This window comes from Aptenodytes patagonicus, chromosome 2 (assembly GCF_965638725.1).
Source record: "Aptenodytes patagonicus chromosome 2, bAptPat1.pri.cur, whole genome shotgun sequence".
Taxonomy (NCBI): Eukaryota; Metazoa; Chordata; class Aves; order Sphenisciformes; family Spheniscidae; genus Aptenodytes; species Aptenodytes patagonicus.
The window spans coordinates 149,909,689-149,932,252 of record NC_134950.1 but is presented as its reverse complement, the minus strand read 5'-3'; the positions used below and the strand labels follow the sequence as shown (position 1 = coordinate 149,932,252).

The 22,564-nt window shown below is 39.8% G+C and overlaps 1 protein-coding gene across 2 annotated transcripts; it reads right to left on the bottom strand.

The window, feature by feature from the left end:
• Window positions 1-926: 926 nt before the first annotated feature.
• ARL5B (ARF like GTPase 5B) lies at window positions 927-17,592 on the bottom strand. 2 transcript variants are annotated; one of them, XM_076331663.1, is made up of 7 exons: window positions 17,446-17,513; window positions 12,131-12,274; window positions 9,332-9,392; window positions 7,930-8,077; window positions 4,831-4,914; window positions 2,976-3,127; window positions 927-991 (listed from the first exon to the last, which is right to left on the bottom strand). In XM_076331663.1, the coding sequence occupies exons 4-7, from the start codon at window positions 8,071-8,073 to the stop codon at window positions 943-945; spliced, it is 429 nt and encodes a 142-aa protein (XP_076187778.1). In that variant the 5' UTR covers window positions 8,074-8,077; window positions 9,332-9,392; window positions 12,131-12,274; window positions 17,446-17,513; the 3' UTR covers window positions 927-942. The 2 variants fall into 2 exon arrangements, with proteins under 2 accessions (XP_076187778.1, XP_076187779.1); XM_076331664.1 differs by lacking the exon at window positions 12,131-12,274 and having other exon boundaries at window positions 17,446-17,592.
• Window positions 17,593-22,564: the final 4,972 nt, after the last annotated feature.

Here is a 22,564-nt window from a genome sequence, read left to right as displayed (position 1 = left end):
AAGTCTACAGATACAGCACCATGATTTTGTTCTGTTTATGAATCTGGCTTCCCTTTTGATTTTGCCTGTATTTAGAAAACAGCACTCTCACTAAATGTGAGGAAGGCTCATGTATACAGTATTTAAAATTTTAATAGATTACAGCAAGTCTACACATAACACTGGCTGCCGTGATTCCAAATTTAATTATCAAAAGGTTTATGTTTAAAAAGGTATTCAAGTTCTAAATGACTAAACCAGCACTTAATAACAAAATTTTTATCCACTGTACAGAGATTATTTTTAAGTAAAAGAAAAAAAATCATATCCTAGAACTACTTACCAGAGAAACTAAGAATGAAATACATTTCTCTCAAAGCAGAAGTTCAATTATACACCAGGTTAAAAGCCACCACATTATTAACTATAACTAACTCGTTCGGCATTTAAAAATTTGCATTCATAACTATTAACTCCCATGCTGGCTAAAACTCTACTAATGTTCCAAAAAGCCCAGCTGGAGATATGGTTATCCTTAGAGGCTAAAGCTATGCCAGAGTAAAGTCAACCTACTCACTACTTTTTCATTATTAAACAAACTGTGCTCATTTACGTTAGTAAGTTATATAAACTATTTAGAAAGAGGAAGTATGAAATATTGACAATGACAAAACAGATTTTAAAAAGCTATCATTGAAAAAGTTAGAATACATATTCAGAGGCATTTCAATGCTTAAAAACAGATTGACATACGTTCATCCAGCTGAAGATTAGTGTATTAAAAAAAGTTAAGAAAATACTTTGTGTTTCAGTTCAACTGCACTTGATTCAAGTACAGCTTGGGGGTTGGCTGATATAAATTAAACATGGTCACTGCCTCAGCAGCCAGAAGTACAGAAAAATGTACATGTTCACAGGATAAATAGAAGTCTCTTCTTTTCGGGGGGGGGGGCACGGGGGAAGCTATCTCACTCCAATACGGGAGGTCATCCACTCCAAGCCTTGGCATAATCTGAAAGATAAGAGATGTTATATTGGTACTAGTTCTATTCCAACATCTTTCAAGTATTTTCTACTTGATTTTATGTTTGAAAACATCTATTTAAAATAAATAAAATCAGCTGGAATTGGGATTGAAACTTGAACAGAGTAAATAGTGTTTAAAACAAAGTCTACTTAGGCTTTAACGACAAGATGGTCAAGCATGCTGTTTTACTGAAGCTTAGCACTCCTTCAATTTTTTTTTCTTGTAAATCTAAAAGACACTATTCTTAACATGCTTACTCATAAGTACACGGAACCAAGTAACTTCTTTTTCTACAGGTTTCCCCATGAAAGACTGCTTACTTGAAAGCTACACCTTTACATACTAATACTAAAAGACAAAAGATAGGTACCTAGACTGAATTGGTTCACGAAAAGGCAGTGTATCAAGAATTCCAAAATCCCATTACAAAATTAAAAATATGTTTATATTCAACACCAAGATTGCATGGGATCTAATCTGCTTACTCACTAAATTTGCATCTCTAAGTCTTCCATTTCAGAAGATGGGCTTTCCTTTGATGTTCTAGGGATCTAGTTACCTAGTTTATGCCATCTTTAAGCTTTACCTTTGTAAAGTATATCATGACTTAGCTATCCAAGAGGGCTAGCTTCACTCACATGGGGCTAATCTCCCTAGACTTCTGTCAGATCTTCCCAAAGATGATTCAGCTCAGTGATCTAACTCTGGGAATTTTTTTATGAGTTGGTCTCACTACTGTCACAGTTTTAAGTATTCTAATTACTCATCTTTTTTAAATAAGGAAGAAGCAGCCTAGGATGGCCAATGTTTCTAAACCAAAGTTCATATTCATTAATTTCTACCTTCCTCCAAATGCCAACTTATTTGAAGATCTAAGTTAGTACATAAACTAAATACTCAAAAGCAACTTTGGCAAAACTGGTAGGAGGAAAGCAGAGTTAACTCTTACAATGAAGCAATACAATCCAAAGACTCAATCAAAAAACCAGTTTGTTTTCACTAACACATCCCACCCTAAGGAAGTGAATGCTACCAATCACTCTATAAGACATCTCCATTACATTAGAAAATACTTCATGCTAGAAGTGAGGAAGATGCTCTCACTTCCCAAATACTCAGTTGGATTCGCTACTTTTGATGTCATAAGACCATATTATTGTAAAGGTTGTACAATACAGCTGAAAAAAGCCTCTAACTGTTACACATTAGAAGACTGCTTTAAGAATCAAGATGAAAAATTAGCACACTTCAAACCATGTAAGCAAGACACTATCCAACTTGTTACAGGCTTCCAAAAATGTTTTTTGATCTTTATAGACAAAGGATCTAAGGAAAGCTCAGCTTTCCATTTTAGTAATTGCTGGCATAAGGTATACAAGTTTCAAAATTAACTACATAGCCAGATATAAATAAAAGTTTCAATATTGGTAACAATTTTGTTTTATGCCAGATCTATGTACCTTTTCATCAAAACTATGTTTGAATGCTTATCAAAAAACCCAACCAACCAAAAAAAACCCCAAAACCACCCCACCCCCCCACCTTAGAAGCTTACAGCAGATTAGAATGTAAATGAAGATGACAGTAGCTTATTTCTTTAACTACACAAAGACACACAGAATGAGAGGGTAGCGCACAGAGAGTAAACAATTATGCCAATAGCTACGTATTTGGGGGGGGGAGGTGTTGTTGGTTTTTTTTGTGTTGTTATTTGGGTTTTGTTTGTTGGCTTGTTTTGTTTGTTTTGTTTTTAACAATAAGCTGAAAGACTTTCATACAAATTTGGAGTTTGAGCTATGGAAAAAAAAAATCACAAGGTTCAATAAAGAAAAGGAAAAATTCAAAATGTCCCTCTGACTGCAAAGATGAGAAAATATGTTATTTCAGGAAATCCACATTGGTGTCAATAGGCTTCTAAATCAGTATTCTCATTTACCATATATTACTGTACTAAGCAGTAAGCATTTACCCTTCTCCTGTCAAAGCACAACAGGACTGAATGTGCCACGGGTGATCCTTTATGGAGCTAAGGGTGAGGTATGTAGATATCTCAGCAGCTGTCATGCAACCTTTCATGTCCTGCTTGTTTGCAAAGATGAGAACTGCAGCCTTCCGTAAATCCTAGAAGTAATTTAGAGTATTCATAATAGTTATTATAAAGAACTAAAAGGCTATTGCATTAACTGAAGTTCTTAAGAGAACTGTATACAAGCTAATCTACAATTTCACAGCAGCATGGAGTTTTAAGACTTACTGCATTAAAAATTAATTACATCAAGATTGAGGAAACCAATTTATTCAGAAGTGTTCTGCACCACAGAGAATCAAATTATAATGTATTATACAACTATCCTTTTGGTGTTGACCACATGCTCCTACGTTAACTAATGAAAGTCTTGTTTAAAATATATTTCGTAAAGCTCCAAACCACCCAGCCAGCAGAATTATTACTGGATAAACATTCCAAAATCTACATTAGGTACTATTCAAATGGAAAAACCTGCTAGATATCATTCCCTTGAAATTACTTTCAACTTCATTAAACAATTTCTGTAGCGATTAAAGCAGTAACAATTTAAGAAAGCTATCTAAATTCTTCTAAGCTTTATCCTATTGTTCCAAAAAGGGAGCTCCAGTAATGCTTCAGCAGCTTCAGTAAAAACAGAAATTAATAGAAAGTTGTTTTGTTTCTGTATGGAAATTAGGATTCCACACAGCAATGAGACAAGGACTGGGATGTATGGTTTTAGGAGTGCAGAAGGGTAAACAAATGCAATACTCAGGAAGCTGACAGCTGTAATTAAAGGTGTTCAACACATTTAAATGTATATTAAATTTTGAGACTATTTCTCCATCAAGAGGAAAAAACCCAAACCTTTATGGTCCAAAGTTGAAAATTCACTCCTACAAGTAGTCCAGTCTAGGCCTACCGACTGTTTTCAAGAGATGGTAGATCACAATCTTGTAAGAGTTTAACACTGGAAACTAATAAGTTACATGGGAAAACTTCACCACAGAAAATCATCTTTCCACCTTTTTTGGTAGTGTATTTGCTCCTCACTACCAGACCCAAACTACATTAATATTAACTATAAAGTAAAAACCTCACTCATTTGAAACAATGCAAATCTCTCAGAGAGATGCACTCCACGGAATTACTTGCATTGTACTAAATCCTTCTCCTTCAAAAATGAAGGGAGATATTTAGATTTAAAACAACCCTAATTTAGCTTGAGAGTGATCATAGAAGGTTTTAATGTACTTTAGCTAATCCAATGTAGATGTTAATTTAGGATGTTTGAGGGAGTTGACCCAATGTTGAACAGTCATCAATACAACACATAATAATAAAACTACAAACCAAACAATTCAGAAGGAAACTGAACTGAAACTAATTTATCCATAGTATTAGATACGCTCCTTAATTTAAGGAACCAGATTAAAACAAACAAGAAAGAAATGGAATTGCCTACTTTCTAAAATAAAAATTAAAATTTTAAAATAAAAGTTTCTTGAAATTTTAACCATTTAACTGAAAGAAGAGAGATAGTGGTGGAGAACAATAATACCCAGTATTTTACAAGTTCAACATTTGCAAAGTAAAGAGTGATTTGATTACAATCAAGCAAGCCCTATTAGAAGATTGCTTCATAAAAATTTTCCTATTTATTTATAATTTACATGGTTTTAAAATGTGACCAACATGCATGCACATTTAGGCTCAGAAATTTTTTTGTGACAGTATAATTTTTTGCTAACATAGGAAGCATGTAATGTTATTTGACTGTTCACAACAAAACTATTATCCCAATTCCCCACCATACCTCATGAGCCAGCATTCTATAAAGTTCTTCTTTTGTAATAGAAAGTCGCTCTCTGTCAATGCTGTCAACAACAAGAATGATGAACTAGGGGAAAAAACAATAGTACCGTATGTAAGTACAAAGTATAAATTACAGAAAGCATGTTTTCAAGAGGCCACTACCACAAGTCTTCCTATATAAGAGAGACAGACCTTCAGAGCACACTAGAAAATAGAACAAGAGGTTTATTGCTACAGTCTTTTGCTAGAGCCCTGGGAATCATACATGAAGATTATAGTTAAAAATAAAAAATGCCTGTGCTTGTACATTTCAGCACTGCTATTAAGATCTACTTTCATGTACTACGGTTAAATCTCCTTCGTGGATTTTCGGGCCCTACATCATAAGCAAAATAGTGATGTAGGTACCAAAAGCACCTACAGATAGTGGATTACATTTAAAATGTGGATGACAAACTTGCTACACAGTTATCAATGAAAACAGCTATTACGGTCCACTACTACTTGCATACTCAGAAAACTATAAAACTGAAATTGAAATTCCCTATTTTGAAAGAAGCATTAGCAATTCAGCATCATCTTACTCACAAGGCTTAAGAAATGCTACTTCAAAGTAGTACATCAGACTTCAGAAAGCTATGTACCTGTAGGGCTTAGCATTATGTTGTCGCACAACACTTTAACCTTTGTAACGCAAAGGGCCTGTGCAGTTGGCCTCCCACTCACAACTTTGCACCCGTCCACCTAGGCACTCGAAGACAGCTATAGCAGTGATTTTACCCTTACTGTTCCTGCCAGGCACATTAATTCTCATGGTCATGCACTTGTGAATCCTGAGACACTGCTAGATCCGGTACATCAGGTCTCCCATGGGAAGCGATTGTCACTGGTATGAAAATTATTCTCTTTTACCCCGCTCTTTCTGCGCCTTGTTTTGTACCTTCTATTTTATAGCCTTACACTAGAGGGGAAAAAGACATGGCATTACATAGTAGGTAATACTCAAGTAAATGCTTGTAAGCATTACACAACAGTATGTGTACACAAACCATAACAACTGATCAGTGTTCAACACTTGCCCTGCCCAGAGTGTGCTCTAAGCAGCACTAACAGCATCACAGGTGGGAACAACCAGTAGAGAGATCAAGCACGTTCTGATGAAAATTATACAGATACTATAAAATAAAATTAAAAATAAAAAAATTACAGGGAACACATGCTACACTGGAGAGGAAACCAAGGAGATGACATTCATCTGAGAAACTCCATCACTTCTCTGCCCAGATGGGAATACTTTTCCATCCCTTTTCTCTTTTACTGTAACTCTTTGTTTGCCCCCACCCCTAATAACTTAACCATGAGATCTCCCTCCCCTTTCCTCTCCCCCCAAACCGTGTGTCTGTAAGCCTGTCTCAACATCCCTTCTGTAAGAATACAATCTGACTCTTAAAACAGAATTGCAGAATTAGCCATATTAAAGTTGAAACTAATTAGGACAGGTATGCACTCAAAAGCTTATTTGTGGGATTTTTACATTACTCCAAAGATTTTGTTTAGATTGCTTCAATTTACAGATAAGGAAATAGAGAAAAGAGAGATAGTAACAAAAAAGGAGGATTAGAAGTCATTGCTATAATTCTCCAACATATGCTCCAAATCACTTTGCCTTATAAAATTAAGGAAATTCATTACCCATTGAAAATGACCACAAAGTATGAGAAACTAAGTCAATTTAATGCTGCTGTGACTTTGAGATGTCTAGCAGATGAGGAAGAACAGTAAAGGAATTATTCATATCGGGGAGGCTAGGATTAGCATACTAAACAGAACCCTTTTCTTCCTCAACTGTTTCCAGCAGTCAAAGCTTCTAAGTAAAGGGAAAGTTCTTCTTTCCAAGTGCTAGAAAGCACTGGATTTCAAACACTTACTAGCCAGAATATGATGAAGAACATCCCAAAAGGATCAAAAAAAGAACTAATACATGCATCTCCCCAAATTCCAAAATCAAAGATTCTCAATGGACAAATGTCAAGAACTTATTGTTATTGTACCAGATAATGCTGGCAGAAGTCTCTTCACCCTCATGTGTATGTGACTTAGATGTAGCCATACTTTTCTACAGAAAATTAAAAATAAGTTTAAAATACTAGAGATGAAGGTTGAGAGGTCATCACAAGGCTTTCAGTAGATAAAAAGTTTCTGAACATCTGGGGTGGATCACCCTAACCTCCCCTCTCTCAAAGGGGGGCACAGGGCAGGCATTTTACAGGAGGATGGAATGCTTATATAATGAGTGATATCTACAAGAGATCTCTACTTTTATTAGAAATGGTAAGAAATTAAGTCTAAAATCTTTTACATCAATGTAGAAGTCTCAAAGTGAGGCTACAGAGATTTTATGAGCATGTTGCGTTGATAACCTTTTGGCATCAAAAAGACTGGCATAAAAAAACCAAACCCCCAAAAGACAACTGTTGCTGAATTCTACTCCAACCTTTCCAGCAGTGGCTGCTTTACCAGTTACCTCACGAGTACTGCACAGCTAGATTTTCCTTTATCCTTTGGATAAAAGCCACAAGCTGATGAGCTTTTTAAATACTGCTGCCTAGAGAAAGTTTCATTCTTCATCCTTAATTATTGTTACCTCAAAAACATTTCAGACTAGATGTACAGAAGTTAGGTTAACTACTGCAGATCCGCACTGAATTTGCAAAGTACATTCAAAAATTTTCTTTTTAATCTACTTGAAAAAACATGCAAAAAACCCGTTTGATCTGAAATGTATTTTGATATCATTTGATTGTCTAGGGAAAAAAGTCTAACTTCACAGTTTATACCACAGATCAAACAACATTACTGTAAAGTATACAGGAAAAAATACTTCAATACTGTAAAGTATACAGGAAAAATACTTCAAATATTACCAGAAAATTGGCTGCATACCAGAGACACCTTACACTTTTTGGGTTTGTTCTTCCTCAAAAAGATTTAAAAACAATACAGCTGCAATCTTTATAAAAATCTACCAATATTCCTAATAAATAAATACAATTTCAAACAAACTTATTGAATTTGCAGATTTCAAAGCAGCTTCTCATACCTCTGTGTTTGAATAATAGGTATTCCATGATGACCGTAATGATTCTTGTCCTCCAATATCCCACATTAAGAAATGAGTGTTTTTCACCACTATTTCTTCTACATTGCTTCCTATGGTTGGAGAAGTATGAACCACTTCATTCATTAAGCTAAAAGAAACAATATCAGACCATAAAGACCAGCCAGTAAAATCCACAAGGCTTGTCACAGCTCAATTACAACAAATTTGTTGTAGAAAAAGTAAATATGTATAACGCTGATAAAAAAAGGTTAAAAAACTAGGTATATTTTAAAAAGGTATACATTTGAATTTTTATAGAAATAAAGCAAATATTTAAGAGCAGTTCTTTAGTAAAAAGATTAGTTCAATCTGAATTTGGACTAATAACTGTAGTTGATGAAGTTCTAGTGTGCTTTTGTAGCAGAGACTGTAGACATGCTTAAAGACATCAGCAACAAAAAATAAGCACATAGAAGGCTTGTAACAAATAGATAAGCACCTGCATTTTAAGAGGCTTCTCTTTTTAAAGGATACTCTTTAACAGATACTTAAAATGCACTTGTTTCAAAGTAGAAGCTGCTATTCTAAAGATCCCAAATAAGGGGAATGCTAAGCTGTGCAAAATATAAATCAGAATATAATTTTATCAGAGCACTCAACTTAGTAACTCAATATTAAAACAACTTCCTAAGGACTGTTTGTTTACATAGCTGAAAATTTCTCAGTTCTACCTTTAAGCTTTGACAAAAGTGCTTAGCAAAAATGTTTTTTGGAAAACATCCTCTGCTGCCTTCGTACCCAAATATATTCATAGTAATTTGGCTACACCCTCCTCATTTTCCAATTACAATACTAATTATGTTCCTGCCAATATTCTTGAATTTATCATAGATGTTCTTGTAATGCTGGCAAGATTTGGGTGCATTGATATTATTGAAAATGCTTAAGGTAGGACCTAGGCAAGATGAAATACTACTTTGAGGAATCCTCTATCACAAATTTAGACACTGGAATCAGGAAACATTTGGAAACATTTATGGATTTTTGCAGAGTGGCTAGAATTTCCATTAATTTAATCACTTTCTTCTCTGCAGTTCTTGGCGACAGGATTATTTCTATGCTTACAAATAAAGATCAGCTTTGATGGCAAAAGAATTTGCAGTCACTTTGTGCTTGTATGTACAATTGTGTTATTCAATTTACAGTTCAGTTTTAAAACACTGCAGTTCCTTCACTTATCCTTTAAATATTTACTCTGTTTAGAACAACTAATACCATTAATGTACAAACTACGATCTAGAACCTTAGAGATTCCACCAGGTTGCAAAGCTGAATTTTCAATGATTAAACAGTGACAAATACTGAAACGTAAACAGAAAAACAAAATAGTTCATATACTTACAATTGGTAAAGAATAGTAGTCTTTCCAGCATTATCAAGTCCCACTATGATTACTTTGTGCTCTGCATATACACAAAAAAAGACAAGAATAAATTAGTGGAAACAGCAATAATTATAATTCTGGTTAGTCGCTTTTCCTTACTGAAGAAAGCAACTGCTTGTTTGTCTTATTTCAATAGCTTACACAGACTACTGGTGGCTTCGGGACAGAAAAAAAAAAAATCCACAAAACTCGTCTTCTCTTGAGACTACAGTTTTAGGAAAAGTCAGTACTGTAAGTCTTCATAAAGGAATGGTTACTAATATGATTACTTCATTAAAAAAATCTAGCTTTAGAAAGAAAAGTACAATGAAAAAATATAACTCATAGCAGTGTATCATCTTAAGAACATCACCAAACATCCAAAAGACTGCACAAAATATTAGCCTAACATTCAAGGCTCAATCATAACCACTTGTTAAGGGACCGCCATCATTCGGCACAGTAAAAACTAAGAGGAAGCTGTATTTTGAATAGATCACAAATTCCAACATTGCAATTTCTGAACTGAAAAGTCACAGAATGCCAGAATGGTCGAGGTTGGAAGACACTTCTGGAGGTCATCTGGTCCAACCCCCTTGCTCAACTAGGGCCACCTAGAGCCAGTTGCCCAGGACCATGTCCAGATGGCTTTTGAGTATCTGCAAGGATGGAGATTCCACAATCTACCTGGGCAGCCTGTGCCAGTGCTCAGTCACCCTCACAGTGAAAAAGTGTTTCCTGATGTTCAGAAGGAACCATCTGTGTTTCAGTTTGTGCCCACTGCCTCTGGTCCTGTCACTGGGCACAACTGAGATGAGCCTGGCTCTGTCCTCTTTGCACCCTCCCTTCAGGTATTTATATACATTAACAAGATCCCCTCCGAGCCTTTTCTTCTCAAGGCTAAACAATCCCAGCTCTCTCAGCCTTTTCTCACACGTGAGATGCTCCAGTCCCTTAATCATCCTTGTGGCCCGTCACTGGACTTTCTCCAGTATGTCCATGTCTCTCTTGTACTGAGGAGCCTGGAACTGGACAGACTACTCCACCAGTGCTGAGTAGAAAGGAAAGATCACCTCCCTCAACCTGCTGGAAAGTCCAGCTTATAGAATAGTGATCTTCCAAATGCTGCAGTGTTATTTTTCCAGGCACAGGGGAAACAAAAACAAAACCACAACCAAACAAAAACAACAAAAAACCCCAGAACTGATATGCTTCTCTGTAGTTAGTCCTTCTTAGAATTTCAAATACAGCAGCACAGCCAATTAGAATGGTGGCTCTTTTGATACATGTGTGAAGTTAGAAGATACTGATCCGCTTACTGACAAAAAAGCAAATCACTTGAGACCAGAGAATTTGCAAATGGATACTAGAAGTAAAACTTGCATAAAAGGTCTGTGAACAGGCTCACTTTTGAAAGGGTAATATTTAAAATTCTAGGGCACTTATTCCAAAGCAAAACATGGTTCACAGCTTAAAGATTTCCTCTAAAATACCACATTTGATCTACAACACTTATAACAAATTACTAAAAGGTCAGAAGATCTATCATAAATATCAAATCGGTGGGTTTTTGCCTGCAAGTGGGTGGTCTAAGGAAGAATTGAAGTGTTTTGTTTTTTGTTTTTTAAATCTATTTACATATAATAACCTAGGTCTTTTCATACTGAAAGTGATTTTAATGAAACAATCTCTTGCTTGGGACTTTTAGAAGTTTTGCTATGTGAAACGGCCCTAAAAAATGTTGAAATGTATTTCCTTGTATCCCTTACTACTGCATCCTGCCAATACATTGTAAGGAAAGAACTTTTCCTAGCCTTAAATCCAGTAATACTTTTAGCCCCATAAGAAGCAGCATCAGTAATTAATAACCTTTCCCAATACATAAATGGTACAAAATCCTCTCTGCTTTCAACTCTAATAAACCATGCCACATAGCTAGACTATCCATCTCTTCTTCAAATTCAGTTAAATTTAAAGGGCTTTCAAAGTTCAAACACAGAAATACCCTTCTGTTGTTTTCAAAACAGCCATGTTGTCAACTATTGTCTGGAAGAAGATGACTCTACTTTTGCAACATTCTGTCTGAGTCATTTTCAAGGAGGAAAAGAAAAGGAATTCCAGTCAGGCATTACATTGCTCTTTTCCACCTTCACATCAGAATACAGAGTCTTACTTAGGAATGAATGAGAAAAGTGTTGGATGAAACAATATCACGCTACTTAAAGTAATGAAAAAAACCCAATCCCCATTGAGATGACTGTTTTTGAAAGCCACTGAAGCATGAATGGTTCAACACTAATTGGGAAAAAAAGGCACAGCTTATCTGTGTTACTGTGTAGTCAAATGGTATTTTACACAGTAACTGAATAAGAACAAACAAGAAACAGTCACACAAGTGTTAATTAATGTTGATTTGGGGATGAAAATAATAAGATGAAGGCATCAGTATCTCATACAAATAGCAGTTTCCACCTTTTATTAATGGCAGTTGCTTTCAGAACTGTCATCTATGGTAATGGAAAACTCTTCACTTACAAACATATTCAAAAGTTGAATTTCTGTCTAGTTTGGTTAGATTACAGAATTTTCTTGTATATGTGCATTAGAGGAAAAACATGTGAACTTAAAAACTGCCAAACTAAGACAGAACAAAATTTTAGCAAGACGAATACTTGTTTACAAAGGCAACTAGTAGAAGATAGATGCTACATTTAAAAGGATGGTTATGGAGTAAACCATAGGCAGTGATTTATGCTCATATTTGTGTTCTGTACTTACAGACTAACCCAAGTTTCTCCCTTTCACTGGCTGGTATTCAAACTCAGTTTGGGCTGTATTCATGAATATCTTCCCAGTCCACCATGTTCTTGGCAAAGGAAGAAGAAAATCCGTAACAGAGTTGCCAGAGCGGAAGAGCAGTCTCTTTATAAATCAGATAGAAAGAGGGGAAAAAAATAAGTAGAAAAAGTAGGCATACGCGGGGGGGGGGGGGGGGGGGGGGAAGACAGTATTAGACTACTGTTTAAAAGAATCCAAAGAATTCTGTTATATCAACCATTCCTGGCAGACGGTTTAAAAAAAATAAAAAATATATATAGTATTGTTAAAAAAATCTCTGGCAGTCTAGTATTACAAAATAATAGGACAGTGAAGATGATCTTCTTGCAGATGTTAGAAGGAAGACATAATATGCTCTTTTCTTCACTTACTCTTCTATATTCCTCTGTGGTAAAAGGACCCAAACCTGAAGATTCAATTCTCACAACTTTGCCCTTTCCTCTTTCTAATTTGCAAAAATTAAAAATAAAAATATTTCTAAATACTTTAACGATGAGCAAGACTCTTCGAACATATCTGAAAGAAGAAATGAATTTTGGAAAGGGTACTGATACTTTTCAGACTGTGAAACACAAAACCCACACCTAGTTCCAAAGAACAACAATCTTGGAGGCTTCAAGACTGAAGACAGAATGCAGATAGAAGTTTGCTAAAGAGGAGGCAGGAGGAATAGCATTTTACTAAAGCTCAAAGACATTTCAATACAAGGATTCATTCTGCACACTAAAAGCTGCCTTAGAGTCTTCTTTTAAACATAAAAGAACTGCTTAAATACATCTTGTATTTCCAGACTTGATTACAAGAAAGTAGCCTTTAGTAGTCACTGGAACCAAAATCCATTTAGTTTTTCAGATAGTGGTCTCTGCTAACCTGACTGTACAGTCTGGGAACTGTCAGCAAGCCTAAATGAAGGAAGCTGTGGAGTTACAGAAGTTCAACTACCTTGACTTAAAGCTTACCATTATTTTTCTTACAGCAGTTTTTTAACACCTATAGCATTTACTCAGAGCAACCTGGAAGACTTTAAACAACTATCATTCAAAAAAATTAAAATACAGATTTGTGAACTTCTTAAAGAACTCTATCAGCCACACCCACCCACAAAGGAATAAGGTATTGACAATTGTCAGAGTTGCCTTTACCAAGGTTGCTGACATTCACTTCTGGTTTTTCCTTATAGTTTCATTAAGAGCGATCTTGATAGTATGGATGGAATGATAAGTCAAGCAAGTTTTATTCAGCTTTGTGTTAACACAGGCAATAATTTAGTTGCTCCACCACTTATTCATATTACTACATGTTGCTTAGAAGACTGTGCCATTTGAGTACTGAATCATAGCTTAAGCCGGTCATTTTTGAAGTCTCATTTTTTTTTTAAACATACTTTTAAAAGTTATTTTCAGAATAAGTTTAAGTTCAATCTGAACTTATGACACTTTACAACTAGACTTTAAATGGCTGCAGGGCACAGTATTTTAAATGAAAACAATACTTGGGCAATGTTTTTTGTCAATTTCAAAAATAAGGAAAAAGAATCAGGAAGCCATCAGTAAGTCACCTAGAAAAAAAGTCAAAAGTCTATTTTTAAGCCAATTGTTTCTCTTATAAGTAAAGTATCTCTATTTCTGTTCGCATCGTTCAATTAGTACTTGATTAAGAGACAATATATATTGAGAGCTGAAAGACATAGAAATGCTTATTGTCCTCCCTCCTTCAGGCTTTAACCTCTGCACTGAAAAGGCACAGAAACCAGAAAACAAGAAGATTAGGCCCTGGAACAGTTTTGTCCACTACCACCACCACCCCCCAAACAAAAACAGCCACTGTTTAAAGACTACTGCCAAACTCAAACGGGAAGTGAACCCTTCCAAACATATCCACAGAACTAAGTAGATATCCCCTGATGGACTGTGCTCAGGGCAGAGACTGTTAGCCTTCCCCTCTTTCATTAGTCATTGACTCACAGATCAGCAGACATCATTCAGTTTCCTTAAACTGCTCTGCACTGCAGCTTTTCTTGTTCCATAACCCCACATACCAGATTTGGAGAGTAGATGGTGCACTGCAATGGAAAAGCAAGTGCATTCTGCCAGGGGAGCGGGGAAAAAGAGCTAAAGGCTTTCCCCTTCTAGAAGTTCCCATAGGTCAAAGCCACACAATACTATTTTAACCATTACATTTTTCATCATGAGCCAGTCTGGGTTTGCCAAAATGGGCTAACCATAATCAAAATGGGCTGAACCAACTGAAACAATTTCTGCCACACGTACCGTGAGTTGAAACAGAACAACAGACAGATTCGACTCGCTGGTAGGAACACACAGATGCTACCCAAGTCATAGGGCCAAGAGAGTTGAATACAAACGGTAAGAAATGTTGCTGGAAGAGGTCAATAGATAACATTAGTCAACAGACGTAGCTGAATGTCTTTAGAAACAGATTAGGTCAAGCCTCTCGACCTCCCTTCCAGCACCTCATCCTTACCATTGGAAAGGATGGTAAGAGAATCAAATTGCAAAGTAGTAAAGATGATGTGTAAATTAATAAAATGACATTCAGTGCTTTAGTAGGATCTAAGGTACCTTCGTTACAAGGTTTTCCTCAATTTTCTGTACCTCGCGCACTTACTCTAACCACACTGAACCCTGAGGCACAAAAACGCATGGGGCTTATTTTAAGATGTTAGTTATCTTAAGATGTGCATTTTTCAGAAAGCTACCAACATATCTTCTTCCTGTGAGTTAACGGTATTAGCTCACCAGTAGATATTTCTTTAACATTGTCCAGACATTATTGATCCTTTCAGATTTGGATTTTCAGCTCAGCTATTATTCACATTTATGTAAAGCAAAACTGCAGTGCGTAATTAATACTTGAGTGAAATGCCAATGATTTCCTGTTTTGTATCTTCTAGCACTTAGGCACACCTCCTCCCCCATGCTCTACTTGATGGAAGGCAGATAGCACTTTCTAAATCTTTGCTCTGTTTAACCTTTCATTTTGCCAGTATCAAGTGCTTCAGACTATCAGCACAACCCATACTAGCCATGATGAACTGATGATATGCTCCACACACACATCGGGGTTTATTTGCATCTTTGGAATATTCCCTCTAGATAGTCAAAATCATTGTGTAAGCTACTGTGCTAGTCTGCTCAACAAGCAGTTTCATGGGACTGCCTATGAATTCTCCAAGAAATTGTCCAGATTTGATATAACTAGAAAAGCAACCGAAACCAACTCAATGACTTGCTATCCTTTATTATTATTAATAATATTATTTAGAGGAACATAGTCATGTAATTAGAGAATAATTTCCTACTAGATGGGTCAAAAATTTACGTTTGAAGAGAATTTTCTAGGGTGGAATTTCAATGCTGGCCGTGAAAAGAAACTCACTTCTTTCTCCATGGTCACCACAAGAAGAGGGGGCAAAAAAACCCCAACAAACCAACCAAAAAGAAAGCCAGCAACAGAACAAGATCAGAACTCACCCCAGAAGGCTCTCATTAGGATAAAAGCCAAATGGTAAGTATTTCATGGTACTGCCTCATTTATCTTAACTGTGATAGTAATTTTCATTAACATTTTAAATGTATGAAGAATAACTTTCCTTTCAAGAATTAATATACAGTAACAAAAACGTGTTTTCCACTAATGAAATGGAATCAACGTAATCTAATGTTGTCATGTACTAACAAAAAAGAAAGAAACCAAAACCCATGAAACTGCACCTCTTCCTTCCTTCCTGAAGATAAATATTGACATCATAAGGTACCATATAGACCAACACTAAAACCACAAGAAGTTATCTCCTGATCAGTTCTCTGCTTATAGACGTCTCTTCAGAGTCCTTCATAGAAGGAAAGGAGTTGCAGATTGCAGTATTTGATGAAAACCAAGACAGTACTTAATAGTTTTCTGGAGAATAGGGGGAACCTCGAATCTTACCAAATGGGTTTTCCAGTTCAGACAAATAAGAATCTTCAGATCAACAACAACAACAAATTCAGATGACTCTGTTAGAAGACTTCAGGAACGATGGGGTGGAATAGTGTACGCAGGGGAAAGATAAATGGTCTGGATCTCCCTCCCACTCCCATTCCATGAAAAGACAGCTTGATACATAAATGTTAATATGTACACACACTGAGACTTTGCTCTGGTATTTACAGAATTAGAATGGGTTATGTGCACTGACAGTGACAAGACTAATAAAGGGACACCAGGTGTACCTGCTTCCCAAAACTTGCAAAATTGTATTAGCAACAACGTGTTGCACAAAAAAGCTTAACTACATTTTTAGTAACTTTAAAGTGGGAATGAAGCATGCATTTGAAAACCTGATGAGAGAACAATACCATTAACATCAGTTTGCCTGCTCCAAACTCAGGGCCTCAAGGAAAAACAATACAAACAATAAATTCCTTGACTACTTTATTTTCTAACCAAAGAAGGCTAGGTTAACAAGATTCATTACAATAAATAAATTAATAGATAAAACAATTATCTATTTTTATGGTAACTGTCTGAGCTAAAGGTGGTCGCAGCCACAAGTTTTGAACTCTGCATTAGAGCATGAGCCATTATTGTGGGGCTGGGTGCACTAGGTAGGAGAGAACGGAAAGCTATCCCCTTACGACCTTTTTATTCTTGGCTTGAGAAGTGATTTTCTCGGGTCACTAACTGTATTTAACTAGCATCTTTGCCAAAACACAAACAGATCTTTACCTCAAAGGCCCCAACACAAGTTTGGTGGGTTTTTTCCTTGATACTAAAGGCAAAAATAGCATGATTTTAATAGCAGACTCCAATTTGAAAACAGAGGGTCTGCAAAGACAAACAAGACGTTCATCGTCTTCAGCCGCTACAACGGTGAAAAAACATGTCTGAGAGGCAGCAGCATTCACCACTATGCGAACTCGGGAGCACGCCGCTTGAAGGGCTGCCCGGGAGAAACGAAGTGTTTAGAGCAGCCAGGGAGGAAGGGGGAGAGGAGGGGACCACCTCAGTAAGAGAAACAAAGCGACTCCGAGCATGAGGCGCCGCGGAACCAGCGCTCAAGGCGCTGCACAAAGAAAAGCCCAACTTTTGCCCGGGCGCGCCCTCAGGGAAGCCCGGCGACCACAGCAGGCCCCCTAACCTCCGGCGGCTGCCCGCGGCCCCCTCAGCCCCGCGGGCTCCACTCGCCCCTCTCACCACTGGCGCGCCGCCCGCCCCACCTCCCCGCAGCCGGCTCGGGCCCCCGCGCCCACCTTGGTTACCGAAGAGACTCCACAGTTTGGCGAAGATCAGGCCCATGCCTGGCCTCGGCTTCCCGCCGAGCCCCCAGGGCACCCAGGGCTCAGCCAGGCGGCAGTGGCGGCTCCCGCGGCTCCCTTCGGGCGGACGCAGCCCGCAGCGGCCCCGGGGCAGCGGCCGGGAGCGGGGCGGGGGGGAGGGGAGGCCGGGCATACGGCACCGCCCCGCCCCGCCCCCGGCCAACGGCCGCACGGCGCGAGGGGCCGCCCCAACGCCTGCACGGCTGTCGCGCCGCGTCACTCTGTGCGTCATCACGTATGCCCAGGGCGGGTGGCTTCAGCGGAGGCAGCGGCAGCGGTTGTAGCGGCGCCTCTCCGGGGCGAGCTGCGAGGAGAGGCCGGGCTTTTCCCCAGGGTTGGCCTGGGGTCTAGCACAGCCGGGGGAGAGGGAGCCGCCCCGCAGGGGAGGGGAGCCGCGAGGTTCGCTTGTCCCCCGCCCGGGGTAGAAGCAGCCCCGCCGCGGTGGTCGGCGCTGGAGCGTTGCCGGTCTGCGCTGGCACCGTCCTTTTCCCGTCACCGCGTCGTTCAGCCGGGCGGTGCTGTGGCTGGTCCACGGCGTTCGTTATGGCTGGAAAGGGCTCGTGGTTTTCAAGTCAGTCAGGTTTTTTTTCCTGCGTAGTAAGGCGTCTTAGAACCGCAGACTCGTTTTCAGTGCCGTACTATAGGTTCTTGCGTATGGAACTCTTGCGTGGGTACCCCAGTCCTCTCACTCGGCAGCACCTTGGGGAGGGTCGGTGGAAGAGCACGAACCCCGCTCCGCCTTAGCGGAGCGATCCGCAGGCGCTTACGTGCAGGAGGGCTGGAAATACAAAACCTGTTATTTTAACCCACTCGGCAGCATTTAAGCTTGCTCATGCGGAAAAAAAAATAAGCGCTGTCAGCAACGCGTTGTCACGTGGGTTTCGTTATATACTGGCGCTGTGTGTTGGACTTGCGGCCTGAGCTACTGCAGCGCCGCGAAGTCATTGCTGCCCCGTGACACGGGGACGCGCTGCTCCACCGCAGGCGCCTGCCGGCAGCGATGCGGGCGGCTGTTCCGAGACACAGACCTCGAAACCCTGGAGGGGGAGAAGGACGTTGCAACGGCCCGCGCTGCGGCAAAGCGGGCGGGCTCTGCCCGCGGGGGGAACTCCTGCGGCCGCCCGTAAGCGGCGACAGGGGTGGTAAGGGCGCTGCTTACCCAGCCAGGGCTCGGGCCGCGCTAGGTGGCCCCCGAGCTCGGGGCCGGCCCTGCTGCTGCCCTTCCCGTGTCCTGGGGGAGGGAACCTCCCGCTGAGGCCGGGCGGCCACGTCGCCGCCCCGCGGCAGAGCGCTACAGCCGGCGGGACGCGGCCGGCCCCGCTGCGGCGTGTCTGCCTCCCATGGTAACAGCCCGGCCGGCCCCGCCCTGTCGGCCTCCGGACCAATCCCCGGCGGCAGCAGAGGCGGGACTTCCTGCCGCTGCCCCGGAGGAGGCGGGACCGGCTGGGTCGTGGCGGTAGGTGGGGACCTGGCGGCGTGTCGGGGGTCTGCGCGCCGCCGCGGGAGGGTGGTAGCCGGCTCGGCCCGGCCCCTGCGTGCTTCGCCCTCCTCGTGGCGTCCCGGGGCTGGGCCGGGATTGGGTCTCCGTCGGTGTCCGCCGGGGCTGAGGGGGCAGTGGCGGCGGCGGCGGAGCGTCCCGTCCCGTCCCGCTGTGGTGCGCCGCCTCCCGGGTACCCCTGGGCCTGGCTTGAGGTGCCGCGCAGGGCCTCGGGGAGGCTGCGAAGAGCTGCCCCCCCCCCCCCCCCCCCGGTGTTTTCAATAACGGGGCAGATGGGGGAATAAAGGAGGGAGCCCCAAATTCCACTCCCCACAGCAATGAGCCGACTGACTTTTTCCTCGTGTGGGAAGGGTGGGGAAAGGAGGTTTGAAGGCATCTCTGGGTGCTGCCTACGTTTGACAGCTCGCGGTGCTTATGTGAGTAGTTAGATCAAAGCCCTGGTCCAGCATCGCGTCCCCCGCAGCAGCTCCCAACAGAGGCACAGGGACGTCCGTAAGGAGATGGTGAACGGGGGGTGATGCTCCCTCAAGGGCTCTGTTCTGAAGTCTGTCAAGCCTTTCCTGGGACAAGGTGTACCGCACAGCGGGTCTGTGGGAAAAAATACCTCTCTTCGGTTTTGAACCTGCCTCCTGCTAGTTCTGTTTGAAGTCTAACTCTTGTGTTTGAAGGGGCACTAGACAGTCCCCCTCATCAGCCTTTCTTCCTGCCGCATCTGAATTTTATCCTGTCCCTCCTCAACTATGTTCCCCAGCCTGGAAGATTGCAAACTGTTTAGTCTTTCCATATTTGAAAGCCATTCCCCATCTATAGGTCACCTTTCCCTGAACCTTTCTAAGGTACATTGTGTCTTTTCTGAGATAATGGGCACTGAAAGGGCATACATACGCTGAAGCTGCAGGTTGTGTGGGTGTGCTTTGAACCTCCAGTTGTGTGGTTTTAAAATTTCCAGGCTGTTTACAATGGTTTTATTCTTTTGACTTCTCTTTTTAACCGAGGAATTGCTTTTCATTTGTGTGTTGTTCCTCTCCCCGAACTAAGCACGATGATAGCGTGTTTCTTGTATTTGTCATTTGAAGACATATTGAGTCCACATGCCTTACTGTTGCTGTGACAGAGCAGCTTTTTCTGCAGTAACATTTTGTACCAGGCCCTATGAGCCAGTCAGGGTCAAGTCGTAACTTCTCCTGTTACGTGTTCTTTGACTTTTGAAAGTGTTCATTAACTGTGGCTAAAAGCACAGATGTGGCATCATGCTTCTGTCTGACATCTACCCTGTCTATGCGGGGAGAAGTGAAATCTTGTTTTTATTCTTGTTTTTCTGTTGGCCCTCATTATATTGCAGGCATTGTAATATACTTGCCGTCCTGTTTAAAAGGATAGTGGTTTTTAACACATTATAACTTTTCCATTTTGGTATGAAATTTCAAATCATAAAGATTCTGCATTGTTTGTTAACATAGTTGTCTTGTTAATTTGTATCATGGGACTAGCTTCCCTTTTATAACACGCTGAGGGATCTTCATTGCAGTTCTGTCCTTTGTGTGCAGTTTTTGACCAAGAGTTTTTGGTTTCAGCCACCTGCTAGCTCATGTTTCATGGTAGCACTCAGTCACATTTTAAAAATGAGGTAGAAACAAGTCCTGTTGCCAACGTGCTGTCAGATCAGTGGTTGGTTTTCCATGAAGAAGTAACTTAATTGTGAGATCACCTCAATCATTCTGTGGGATTCTGCAGTCATCATGAAATACCCATTTAACATCCTAAAAAGATACCTTCATAATGTTAATACCGAAGTCACTTGCAGGGCTCATAAATAACACATATTTCTACCAGTTTTCAAATGCCTGCTTAATTCCTTTCAGGATTCTCTAAAAAATTCACAAGTGTGAGATTTTTTTAAATGCTAGTTTTTTATGCTTCTGAAGAAAAAAATTCCCAAATGTGAGCCATATGGGGGGTTTTTTGGTGATTTTTTTTTTTTTCCTCCCCTGTAATGTAGGCATCCTAGGACAGCAGCTCAGAGGCATGATATGTCACATTGTCTGAAACGTTAAAACTGAACTTTGGTAATTTCGGTTGTAGTATGAACTATTGTAGTACTATTAGATTTAGTAGAAATATCAAGGTAATTTTTTTTTGAGCATTTTGTTAGATTCTAAAAAGAAGTTCATTAATTCCATTACAGTTTCTTTCTTTCAAAGGCTTCTAATGTTGGGAATAAGGCTTTGAAACTCCTACCCATGAAACTGAAAATTGCCTTTGTCTGTGCTCAAAAAGTCTAAAAAAGATAACATTCTTCTAGCATTAAAACTTCAACTGAATCTGAAATATCAAAAAAAGATATTTTTGAGGGGGTTTGTATGATAGAAGTGACAAATAGCCTCTTATTCAAATAGAATGAATACCAAACTTCCCAATGTATTTTCTCCAAGTATGCTTAATACGATGAAAATGTAGTAGTTTAGTATTCAAATTTCGTTGTTATGGGTGGAATAAACCTCACTGATGGGGGGGGGTTGTTTTCACTTTCCCTCCATTTAAGTTGGTGTAAACAAACTTAAATTTTTAGGAAGTCTCATTTCAGACTGAAGTGGATATAATCTTTCAAAATACAGGCAATATAGGGGTGGGCAGATACAATTTGGGAAGATAACTGTATTTTATTACCTACAGAGAAAAATAAACAGAGAATAATTACAAAGAATAAAAGCTGCATCAGGGCTGAGCTGCAATAGGGACTTTATAGCTGGGCTTTGCAGAAGAAATTAAAGCAGCATCTGGAAATTTCCTGTACCTTTTACCCATGTAATCTTCCACCAGACAGCTTGAAGATTTTCAGTAAGGATCAGCAGAGCTTCTGTTGCATTAATGCTTCACTATTCATACTGTGAATTAAACACAGACTTAAGAGAAAACTGTTACTTATAGTCCTTCTTTAATTTTTTAAGTATATATGGAAAAAATAAAAATCATTGTCCACAGTCATGCACATGTGCCCCTGTTACAAAGTTTGGATAATCTGAACTATGGAGGAAGCCTGAGAAGTTAAGCTTGAGAAAAAGAAATCTGACAGGGAAAAATTAGAAGATTATCTCTAAAAATGAACAGATATGTTGATGTAATAGAATAAGAATTTCAAAGATGGGACTTAGAAGAGTCAAAGCTAAATTCTGTGAGGAGCCTTTGTGAATTTACTGAATTCTAGGACTAAACAGCAAGTTCTCCCCAAGGATAGCTAGGGGAACTTTAACGGGACAGGATTTAGAGGTGGTGACACTTTCTTCACATTTCAAACACTGATACAGTAGCCTTGGAAGTTATGGCTGGGAAGGATGTGACAGCAAGGAAACCAGTAGCCTCACTGTAAGGTGATTGCAAATGCTAAACATGTTAATGAACATATTCTGAAATGTAATTAACAGTAGTGTTACAGTCATATCCTGAGCAATATTTGGAATTTTCAGTACAGTAAAATTGCATTATTAAAACAGAAGAATCAGAAACTGCAGCTTAGTTTGTGGGTGCATCTTATGTTACACTTATAAACTTGTAGAT

Excerpts from the sequence above, each read along its gene's own strand:
- ARL5B (XM_076331664.1), bottom strand. The coding sequence starts at position 17,491 with ATGGGCCTGATCTTCGCCAAACTGTGGAGTCTCTTCGGTAACCAAG. Across the intron at positions 9,393-17,445 it reads GAGTCTCTTCGGTAACCAAG|AGCACAAAGTAATCATAGTG; the intron begins GTGGGCGCGGGG and ends GTGTATATGCAG. Across the intron at positions 992-2,975 it reads TGTGCTTTGACAGGAGAAGG|ATTATGCCAAGGCTTGGAGT; the intron begins GTAAATGCTTAC and ends CTTATCTTTCAG.